At 37.4% G+C, this 11736-nt stretch overlaps 1 protein-coding gene across 2 annotated transcripts; it reads left to right on the forward strand.

Moving 5' to 3' along the window:
* The first annotated feature begins 363 nt into the window (after nucleotides 1-363).
* Nucleotides 364-10861, forward strand: coch (coagulation factor C homolog, cochlin (Limulus polyphemus)). Of its 2 annotated transcripts, XM_081722319.1 has the most exons (14): nucleotides 364-556; nucleotides 889-966; nucleotides 5015-5211; nucleotides 5567-5615; nucleotides 5758-5802; nucleotides 6088-6244; nucleotides 6822-6955; nucleotides 7468-7536; nucleotides 7606-7659; nucleotides 7749-7896; nucleotides 7986-8089; nucleotides 8240-8466; nucleotides 8589-9105; nucleotides 9630-10861. In XM_081722319.1, the coding sequence occupies exons 4-14, from the start codon at nucleotides 5567-5569 to the stop codon at nucleotides 9800-9802; spliced, it is 1677 nt and encodes a 558-aa protein (XP_081578445.1). In that variant the 5' UTR covers nucleotides 364-556; nucleotides 889-966; nucleotides 5015-5211; the 3' UTR covers nucleotides 9803-10861. The 2 variants fall into 2 exon arrangements, with proteins under 2 accessions (XP_081578445.1, XP_026856107.1); XM_027000306.3 differs by lacking the exons at nucleotides 364-556; nucleotides 889-966 and having other exon boundaries at nucleotides 4839-5211.
* The last annotated feature ends 875 nt before the right edge of the window (nucleotides 10862-11736 follow it).

The raw sequence follows: 11736 nt of genomic DNA on the forward strand, positions 1-11736 counted from the left end.
GTCAGTGAGAGACAGGCAAAGATATAGTGTAACACAAGTAAGATCATTACCCTCTCAGCCTGGACCCACTTCTAGTCCCAACTCTGAATCTTTCAATATTTTACCTTTGGTTACTGGCCCTCTGGGGATATTTTTTTGTTGTTGTCATGACATTACACAATTACACAATTCTTTGATTGATTCAGCCCTACAGGTGTCCCTGTAATGTGTGTGCAGCCTTCTTGTTGGCTTGGTACCCATAAGCAGTCATCTTCATGTGGTCTGCCTGGAGCTACCAAGTACACACACTCAATAATATCCTGGCCAGCCTCATTGCCAAGTCAGTGAGTGTCTGCAATCCTTTCATTTATATTGGCATGAACTTCAAGATCCGGAAGGATCTGCAGGCTCTGTTTGGCTGCCTGAGACCCTGTGCAGCTCAGAGAGTCACCCTACTGTGGCCCAGCCTGATGATGTCCAGGTTCATCCGGATGGCTTTAAGGAGGAAATGCCAGAGAACCTGAGCTCCATGGCAAAAGGAAAAGATAACAAAGATGCCAACAACAATGCACAGAAGGTGAGACAGCAGTGAGACCTTAAATGGCCAGCCTTAAAAAGCTCCTCAATGGGGCCAAATGATAAAAATGCCCCTCTAAAGCATTCTTAAAGGTGACCATAGAATGGAAAACTGTTTTTACCTTGGCAAAGTTGAATAAGGATACTGTTGTACATGGAACTGATATACTGGGAACCTCAAACTCTTTTGTAACCTCTTTCAAATGTAAATTGCACATTTAGCAAAACCGGGTCATAAAGTGGCCCAGTTAGAAAAAGTGTTATGTAATATTTTTGACTGATTAATATTTATGCCCTGAAAATCTGCATATACCATCCCACATTCTACCCCAGGAAATTCTGCATGGACATACACAGCTGAAAATTCAAGTTTTCCAGGTACTGTGATGGACAGTGACAGCGGCGCAATGGGTATGATTGACATTCAAATTTAACAGAATCCTGGACAAGGTGTTAGTTTACTCTGCACATTTCACTCCCAACAGTTTCTCAAATTTTAGACAATACTGAGAAGAGTTTGACACCGAAAAGACAAGCAACACAACTTCTGCCACAAGCTTTAAGTAGCTAGCAACTCTATGATCATGCTGTATATGAAATGCTACATTGTCCTTAATTGTGATTCATTTGGACTCTTAACAGGTGCTATAAATATGATTTTTGAATTATTCCGAATGCAATCAGAATGTTACAATTCAGATGCTAAAATTAATTTATCATTATGCCTTTCTCATACCCAAAGTTGCTTTACAGAAGCATTATAAAAATTTTTTTTAAAAAACGTCAATAAGCAGAAGAATGAAAAGAGAGTTAGGGGGGGTTTAGAGTTTTGAAAGAGGAAAGAATTGAGGGAAAGTGGCAAAGATATTGTGGTTATGTCCATAATCTCCATAGTCTGCGGGCCATGATACTGAAAGATCTGCCCCTATCTGTGACCATTCTGAGTTTTGGGACAGACAACAGATCTGTAACAAAGGACCTAATTGTTCACACAGAGCACTAATACAATTTCAGTTTTATTTAGTTTTGGAACATTTTTACTATTCACCCATTGGCTCAGGTAATGAAGGCAAGATATTAGGGTAGAGTAATGATGATAGTTTTGTTGCTGCTGTAACACCAAATGCAGCACTTGGTTCTAAAAGGAGAAGAATACAGATAGCTAAGGTCATTTAGTATACAAGCTGGAGTCCGTTCGAAGTTCAGAGTGGACAGTGAGGTGGAGTGAGTCGGAGCAAAGCACATCAAAGAATATTTAAAAGGTTTATTTACCACCTTTTGATTTGTTTCCATTCCCTCAATTACAGATAAGTCGGTGATGTCACACAATATAAAATAATTTGACGCCAAAAATTAATTTTAATTTACCTTGATAACAGTCAAACTAAAATATAGGGTTTCAACAAAGAGGTTAAAAAGTGTCAGTCATTCAGACAAATATGTCCCTTAAACCCCTGGTTCAGGGCAGCAAGGAAAAAAGTGAACTGGCTGAGGACTATCTTGAGAACATTAGGCCTAACCACTTAAGGTTTAAACAGAACAAATGTTTTGTTCATGAATAATCCTTTATGACATTAAGTTGAAAGATGACATGAATTGTGACATTTTTAGGCTAACTCCACATTATCATTCAAAAGCTATTATGTCAATAACATATCATGCATTTTAAATTTAATTAAAGTGACCACATAATGAAGGAGAAGATGGCCATGGTGACGTACTGAGAGACCTCCATGCCAAAGCAGGGCAGTTACAAACATGACTGACAAACACACACGTGCCCAGCATTACCTTAAGGCCTCTTTAAGTCATATATCAAATCAATATTTTTATAAAGAAGGAATGAGCACATTTCAGAATGGTGAAACTCATCACTCTTCTAACATTTAAGTGTTTTTTTTCTTCAACTATGGTTTTTCATTGCTTGACCTATGCAGAACATGCCATAAAGAGGATTCTCATGTAAAGGAATACACAATATCTGCACTCTGCCTTGTTAACAATGAAATCCAGTATTATCCTGTTTGTTTCAGATATGCAGAGTGAAAAATAACTTTTATTTTGGAAAAATAAATTCCTCATCCTAGCAGAGAAATCTGGCCTGCAAGTTATATTATATTACCAGGGATAATATTTGTGTAGGTGAAGATGGTTGCCTAAATGAGACATCCATCGAAGTATTAGACAGCAAATGCTATTTAAATGGAGTGAGGCAGAAGATCCTGCATTCCTTTGTAGAAAGCAGTGGATCTCCCATGAATTCTCACATTGTGCAACACGTGACAGTTTTGGCCTAAGTAAAAAACAAGTGTTTCATATCTCCTTAAACTCAGCCTCTCATTTGGGCATACACAGAACTCACAAGCTTCAGCCTCTTGTAAATTTTTGCTTATGATCATTCCATGCCTGAACTGGAGCAAGGACTGTAAAAAATCAAATTACATAAAAATCTAATTATGAGGCTTAATGCTTTCCTTGAGTCACTGAGATAAAATTAACTTAAAGGCATCAGTGGTGAAATATGGAGTTCATTTTTCTCCCATCAAGTTTCTCTTGATAATTATGACGTCAATACTTTTACTTGCAGTTCCTATAAAAACATTAAAAATCACACAATCCATTCTTTTAATAATTATTTAAATTGTTTCAAGTTTCAAGTTTGGTTTATTTGTCACATACATAGTCATACACAGTATAACTCGCAGTGAAATGGTTTGAGAGTGCTCTGTCCAAACTGAGGAAAAAAACAGGTGTGCATAGGGGAATATATATATATATTATACATTGTACACTGTGTATATAAACATACATATATTGTACAAACATTGTTAATATATTTTGTGTATGTATGTATATATATATATATATATATATATATATATATATATATATATATATATATATATATATATAAAATGTATATATGGATACATTGTGAAAAGTAATACAAATTAATACATTCATTCTTTCCAGGACTATTAGATATGAAAAGATGTAATTAATATGAAACGTCATATAATTAATATGAAACGTCCACCTCAATGCAAGACTTACTCATGTTACAAGAGTACTCGTGTGCCAAACCAGAGTTTTGTAACATGCTCAAGTTAACTCCAGGAGTCTTTACAGCTTGAATTTAGCCAAGCTTATGTGCATAATAAAAAACGATCTTACCCTTCTTGTTATCAGTCTACCACACACTGTCTAAATGGTTGAATGCTCTGTTGTCATCACAACCTTCACAAGAATTTTGTTGTTGAAGCCCACTTTACCCTCAGACTTTCTGTGCCATGAAATATTCATTAATTGAGAAACTGGGAGGGTTCCCAGTCATTACAATGAGCAGTTGTTCTATGCAGGCCATAACAGATGGATCAGGTATCATTCTTTGAGTGGTCTTCATCTGGCTCTTTGAATAAGCACCTTGTCGCACACCATATTCTCATACAAGCTTCCACTGAACCTAATTAGTACATACCAGGAAGCTGGGAGATGCATGGTAAACAGCAACCTATTATTTTACTGTTCCCCTCCCTGGTTTATACATGGAAATTTCCGTTTGATAAAATATTTAATTATCCAAAAATTGTTAGGAGGGGAAAAAAACACCTAAATCTTGATTATCTTGTGTGTGAACAGAAGAACTTCTTCTATTCAATGTTTGAATCAAGAGAAATAAATTTAAAGTTTATACAATGGTGGAGAGATTTATACAAGGGTTGATACAAATAGTAAACTGGGAATAAACTCTCCAAGATAATGTGTTAACAAATGGTCATGTTGCTGCTCATGATGAACTGCAACAAATCATTTTCGCAAGTTAGCCATTTGCTTCAACAATACTACAAAACTTTCAGTCAAGGTTCTTTCTCCTCATTTTTGTTCCCTGTAAATGTTTTACAATCCTTTTCCTTTTTTACATTTAACCTTCCATTTGTGTACATGTGTGTATTTGTGTGTGTGTGTGTGTGTGTGTGTTTGTCGGAGACACAAATTTTTTTTTAAATATTACATTGAATGTAACTGCAGTAGCTTGTATGGGAAAAACATTAACAGTTCTACAACCATGCACACGCGAAAGGTTCTGAATGGGTATTAAAAGCGGGGCAAAACGTGTTTAATCTTGTGTTCAAAGAAACTTGTGTTGAAAGACCTAAATTGCTAACCTGAATTGCTAACCTGTTTTGCTGGAGCTCAGGATTGTACAATGAAGCCATCTAGCCACTAAAACCCTGAACACTCTATTTTAGAAACAGTGATGAATGTACTTCTTACTGCACTCCTGATTTTGAGGCACCTACTTATTTTTTGTCCACCATTAACTAATAACATATGCACAAGCACATAATATAATTTTATTATGCATAGGGTATAGAATACATAATACTCCACTTAAAAGGTGTGGGCAATACAGATGAATCTAACACTGCTTTTCCTGGTATCATGAAACCCTTCTCAGGTAGTGCAGCTGGAAGAGCCGCCTCCAGTGATGTCATCAGAAAATCACTAAGGTTTTGAGGGACCTTATTTAAAGGACTTGTGCTACCCTGAGTTTTCAGAAAATCCTGGAATATTACCCACAAAGGAATTACTTGTTTCACTCTATGAAATTTCTGAGACAGGAAACTGAAGGAGACACCTTCCTATATCTTATCTGTAAGCTTGGTTTATTTCTAACTACATTTTTATTTATTGTAATGTTTGTCCATTTTAATATTTATATTTAAACTTTTTTTTCCTCTTTCTGTGGGATTAGTTGAGGTATGCACTGAAAAGGCACTGCTTTTGATGGATTTGTCTGGGAATTAAAATTTTCCTGCAATATCTAATTTCACTGTTGTCTGAAAACCAAATATTAAAATAATGTTTTGAAATCAAATACTAAACTTTAAAACTCATAATTTTGCTCAGTTTACAATAACTGTCACTAATTGGAGTTAACAAATCTACTGAGGCAATATTCTTAGCTATGACTGCTATGGCATGAATATCCTGCTCTGTATCTCTGTAGATGTCTACTTTAACCATGTCAGTGCAGTCTGCAGTTCTTCATGTGTTGGGTAGGCTTGAGGTCTATATATATATATATTCAATTTAAAAGATGTGCAATCATTAGCTCTATCATTTATTAAAATAGTGATAAAGATCACAAATTTTATTTTTGCATATATGTATTTATCTTTACATTTTATTTTTTGATAGGCATTCTGTCTCTGATATGCAGCAGTTTCGGAAATGAATTAAGTGGTTTGTCTCTACATTTCATTATCAGTCATAAAACAGTGAAACAACATTTCCACCCTTCTCCCATATGGAAACTACTAATTTCACTTCAATTTAGATGTTTTCGTATTTTTCATGTACATAAATGTTTATTGAAATTTTATAAATATTTTAATTAAGCCAACATTCAATTTCATAAAATATGCTTGCACTTCATATGCATGAAAACTGTGTAGTTTCAAATGTCAATTTCCTTCTCATTTTGTCAATCATTTTAATGCTTGAGTAATAATGACATTTGTCTCTCAGTTCCAAAACCCATTACCTGTGAGACTCGTGCAGCAGACCTGCCAGACATATCTCAGCTGGTGCTCTGTCCTGCCAACTGCACGCTGTGGAAACTGTCCGTGTTTGGTTCAGGGGTTTATGCCTCAATCTCCAGCATCTGTGGTGCTGGTGTGCATAGGTAAATAAAGTGCAATGTGGATTTATTCATATAAATAAATAGAATGAACAAAAAACAAACACAAAATGACAACATCAGAATAGTGAAAGGTTATTGGGACATTTCTAAGTGACACTGCTTAGCATATCTGTTTTGTTCTGTAAAACCTTGTGCAGTTAGAAGATGGTCCAGAATTTTTACTCTTCATGAATCATTTGTAAATTATTTTGTCTTTCTCAGACACTGCATCCTCAGAGAGAACAATTTTCTAATTTTGCTTCACTGTGCTTTGGTTATTGGGCGGTTAAAAATTACCCAACAAAGACCAGTTAAGTTACATTAAAAAGACTATAGCAACCAGTTGCATTTTGCTTATAATGATCTTGTTGGAAAGGTTATCAGGCAATGAGCTATTCTGACTCTGAATCTAAAATCCTCATCGCTTGTTTTAGCCTTTTTGCATAGCCTAAATGCAAGCAATTTTTATCATTATCTTTTCTACATCACAAATTTTGTATTAAGATTAACAATTAGAATAGTAAAATAAGCAAAATTATATTTCTTAAAATCTGATTAACTAGATATCTCTCTTTTCCAGTGGAATTATAGGAGCTTCCGGGGGGCCTCTGGAGGTTCATAAACTACCAGGCAGGACTAGCTACCTCAGCTCTTACGCACATGGCATACAAGCTCAAGAATTGTCCCGGTGGACTACATCTTTCACTGTGGCCAGTAGGTGGCGATGTGTATTCTCTGCAGTAGGAACACCTGGGATGATATGCACTCTTTACCAGTTGGGTCACGTTGGTTAGGGTGGAAAGTAATATATCAGCTTACTTATAAAAACAAGCTATGCCGTACAAGTAGAATACTGTGTACACACACACACAGTACCAGTTAAAAGTTTGGACCGAGTTACTCTTTAATTTTAATTCCATGATTTATGCAGCAATCAATACATTTTAAAGTATCAAAAGCTCTTCCAAGTAGTCACACTGTGTAAGTCAACATTACACAATTTCAGTATTCTGCCAATAAGCTTCATTAGGCAGACCATCTTTTTCAACATCTTGAAGTGCTTGCTGAAGTGGCATTTAAAAAACTTGTGCGTTATAGACAGACAGACAGACAGACAAACAGACAGACAGACAGACAGACAAAGTGCTATTTTTAGGGAAATGATAGTAATACAGAAAATTACAAGCAGCATGGAGGCTCCCAGTGAATGTTTTGTTCTTTTTTAGGAACAATCAGCTCACCTATGGAAGTATCCAGCCAAACCAGCAGCTCGGCTATCCCACCACCTGGAGCAGGTAAAAGATGGAAATAAGAACATTACTCACACTTTTAGCTTGTTCTGAACACCGGTTTTTCCATTTCAGCAAAGAAAACTGTTAAGAAGAACCTGAAAAAAACTCCAGCAGCAGAAAAGAGAGGTGTGTTTGATTATGGCCTGCCAGTGTAGGGATGGTTATCCATTACCTTTTAGGAGGAGACCAGAGTGAGGACTTTTATCTTGTTGCAGACTGCCAGGTGGATATAGCTCTGATCCTCGACAGCAGTTACCACATAGGGCATCGTCGCTTCAACCTGCAGAAGAACTTTATTGGTAGATTAGCAGCAATGCTAAAGGTTGGACCAGATGGCCCACGTGTGGGAGTGGTGCAAGCCAGGTATACAGCAAGACTTTCTATTTATATGATGATCTGCTATGATTTTCTTCTATGCCAAAAGCAACAGTTTGTCATGTTTACCTTTCCAGTGAGACACCTAGGATTGAATTCTACTTAGGAAACTACAGTATGCCCAAAGATGTGATGTTTGCCCTGAAAGAGACTGCTTACATAGGGGGCAACACCAACACAGGTACACGCCTTCACATCCAACACAGTGTTATACATGACAGTTACCATAATCAGGCCACCTATAACCTGTCTGAACCTTCAACCAAACCCAGCTGATTTCTTTGCATGACTAGAAAAGCAAAGCAAATCTGAGTTCTTATCTTGTGCATAGGCAAGGCAATATTGCATACAGTAAGGAATTTCTTCAATCCTGATTATGGAGTGCGAAGAGGTCATCCACGAATTATTGTAGCCTTTGTTGATGGATGGCCCTCTGACAACCTGGAAGATGCAGCTGTAATGGCTAGAGAATCTGGTGTCAATGTGTTTGTGGTGACTGTGGCCAAGCCTATCCCTGAGGAGATGGCACTGGTTAGAGATCAGGATTTCATGAAGAAGGTAAGTCTCTGAAGTGAGACGAGGTGAATTTAAGGAGTAAGAATACATTGGAGTTGTTCTTATCTTTAGGGTGAAATGGTCACAATATGTGTGTTTTGTTTTTTTTAACATGTGTCTAACAGGCAGTCTGCAAAGACAATGGCTTCTTCACAATGACCATGCCCAGCTGGTTCAGTACAAACAAGTTTGTAAAGCCTCTGGCTCAGAAGGTCTGCTCTGTTGACCAGCTGCTCTGCAGCAAGACATGCTATAACTCAGTTAATCTTGGCTTCCTGATTGATGGTTCCAGCAGTGTTGGTGATACAAATTTCAGACTGGTGCTAAACCTCCTAATGGCTATTGCTCGCAACTTTGACATCTCTGAAATTGGATCACGTGTTGGAGCTGTCCAGTTCACCTATGACCAAAGACTGGAATTTGGGTTTAATGAAAACACAAGAAAAGATGATGCCTTGAGGGCTATCCAGAATATCCCATACATGAGCGGTGGTACAGCCACAGGAGATGCCATCACCTATACTGTGGAGAATCTGTTCCAGCCTCGCACAGTGGGCATAGGCAAGAAATTCCTCATCATCATCACCGACGGCCAGTCCTATGACGATGTCAGAGGGCCAGCAATAGCTGCTCAAAGGGAGGGTAAGTAATTTGTCCTGAACCAATCTTAGGACGTCCACTGGGCCTAGATATACTGAGGAGATAAGACAAGTTAGTCCATCATTACATTTACATTTAGGGCATTTAGCAGACGCTAACGTTAGCAGATCTAACGTTACAATAACATTTCGTGAGAAATTACAGAATTGGCCTCTAAAGCGTATTTACATATTTGCATTTTAGCTAGCTAGCTAGTTCGAGTTTGTAACGGAAAAACAAAAAAGGGCGGTATGTAGGAACGGCGCTTTTGCATGAGTGACCATGCGTTTCCTTTCAAATTTGACCCGTCATTTAACACCGATACAATGTAGCGTCAGATATTTAGTCGCTAACATCAGCCGTAGCTAAACCGATCTAATACAATCTCTCCCTTTGTGTGGATAAGCATAGAAAACAAAGCAATAACTTTGTCTAACCCTTATAGTAATTAAAATAGGGATTAAATTATAAAGTGTTAAAGTGTTAGAACACTACTACCGTAAACAGTCAATATTGACCCATTGCAGGAATTACAGTGTATTCCGTGGGTGTGGCCTGGGCGCCAATGGAGGACCTGAGAGCGATGGCGTCCGAGCCAAAAGACACGCACACTTTCTTCACACGCGAGTTCACGGGCCTTGAGCAGTTGGAGCTACCCATAGTACGGGGTATCTGCAGGGACTTCACTGAGTCCACTTAGAAAGTTCTTGAATTTGGATGGATGGGTACAAGGAAGAAAAGAAAGGGAAGAACATTTGTGAGAAAACGTTTTGATCTTGTTTGGCTATTTTTACACATACTAGAACGAAAATTGTAGTATTTTTTGTTTTTTTTTTCTTCCAAAGCTAGATATATTCTCTCTGTGCAGGGATAGGGCTTTTGTCATATCGTTTGGTTGGTAAAACAGTTTGTATGATTGTATGCTTTAGAGGTGTGCTTGATCCAAAGGGTTTTACAGTTTAATATGAGTATGTATAATGCTATATCAAACTCAAATTCAATGATGTCATTATTTCATTCATTATTTTAGAGATGAATCTCAACGGAACCTTTTTTTCCCCAAAGATTGAGATCCGAAATTAATATAATCAATGTCAAAATCAATATAATCAGTAATATAATCAGTTTCATTATTTTAAAAAAAACCCAAAAAGCTTTATATGATTGGTGGAACTGTCAATTTCATAAAGGTCTGATGCTTCCATCTTCATTGGGGTGCACAACAGTTATTAATGCCAACGGTGGTGTCCAAAACAAAAAGGTTTGACAAAGCAGACGTGTGTTCTTTCACAGGTTGACCTGAACGAATATCTTTCTGCATTCCATAGATTAAAGTTTAGCCAGACTGCAGCATCTCATATGCAAGCTATAACATATTAAGCACTTGTGTCCCTGGGGATCCAAATTACACAAGCACTGTAATACATACACACAGCCTTTTCCTTAGTTATCATTTAATATGTTAACGTCACATTTCATTTTTGGAGATTTTGCAGTCACATTACATGTGTGGATATCTTGAAGATCACATTTGTACTATTAGTAGTAAAGATGGATGATCATACATATATACTTCTTTTTATTTTGCATTTTTTGCTTAAATGATGCCACGTATCACATGTTTCTTTTAGACATCTATATGCATGCTTAAATGCCTTGCAAACTGAGGAGGGAGGGGAGGGGGTGGCAGAGTGATTGTACATTTCTGTTTAATTTATTACTTTCCTCTCAATAAAGGACAAGGTGTTTTTACAAGATGGCCCGTTGTTGGTGATTAGACTGTTAATGGATGCCCATGAATTTCTCTATAAATTTAGAGATGCCTGAGAAACAAACAAACAAAAATGTTAAATCAAATGACAAACGTTTGATGACAAACCGTTTGCTACAATTTTTTTTTAATGTGCGAGTTTTAAAAGGCATTTGCTTCTTTAAAAATGCAAATAGTTTTAATTTAGGAGCACGCGTGAGATGAGATTTTGACTGGAGTAGTCTAGTTACCAATTTACAGAGTATTTGTTAAGTGTGAATGCAAACGTGTTCTGCAATGCATGGAAATGGGAAAATCGGATGCTGTTGTTTTGATAGGGCTTGAGAAGAAAATTTGTCTTCTTGATGAATTGCGCACTATATTGTCCAAATAATTGAATTCAGGTGTTCCAATCACTTCCATGGCCACAGGTGTATAAAACCAAGCACCTAGGCATGCAGACTGCTTCAACAAACATTTGTGAAAGAATGGGTCTCTAAGGAGCTCAGTGAATTCCAGCGTGGTACCGTGATAGGATGCCACCTGTGCAACATGTCCAGTCGTGAAATTTCCTCACTACTAAATATTCCACAGTCAACTGTCAGTGGTATTACAACAAAGTGGAAGTGATTCAGAATGACAGCAACTAGGCCATGTAAAATGACAGCACAGGGCCAGTGGATGCTGAGGCGTATAGTGTGCAGAGGTCACCAACTTTCTGCAGAGTCAAACTTCATGTAGCCTTCAAATTAGCTCAAGAACAATGCATAGAGAGCTTCATGGGATGGGTTTCCATGGCTGAGCAGCTGCATCCAAGCCTTATGTCACCAAGTGCAATGCAAAGTGTCGGATGCAATGGTGTAAAGCATGCTGCCACTGGACTC

Source organism: Electrophorus electricus, chromosome 10 (genome assembly GCF_041902795.1).
Source record: "Electrophorus electricus isolate QZ-2024a chromosome 10, ASM4190279v1, whole genome shotgun sequence".
Lineage (NCBI taxonomy): Eukaryota > Metazoa > Chordata > Actinopteri > Gymnotiformes > Gymnotidae > Electrophorus > Electrophorus electricus.

Bases quoted from the DNA above. Each gene is read 5' to 3' on its own strand.
- coch (XM_081722319.1), top strand. From the start codon at position 5,567: ATGTCTACTTTAACCATGTCAGTGCAGTCTGCAGTTCTTCATGTGTTG. The intron at 6,956-7,467 runs GTAGGTGGCGAT...GTTCTTTTTTAG, and splicing joins TACATCTTTCACTGTGGCCA to GAACAATCAGCTCACCTATG. The intron at 8,467-8,588 runs GTAAGTCTCTGA...TGTGTCTAACAG, and splicing joins ATCAGGATTTCATGAAGAAG to GCAGTCTGCAAAGACAATGG.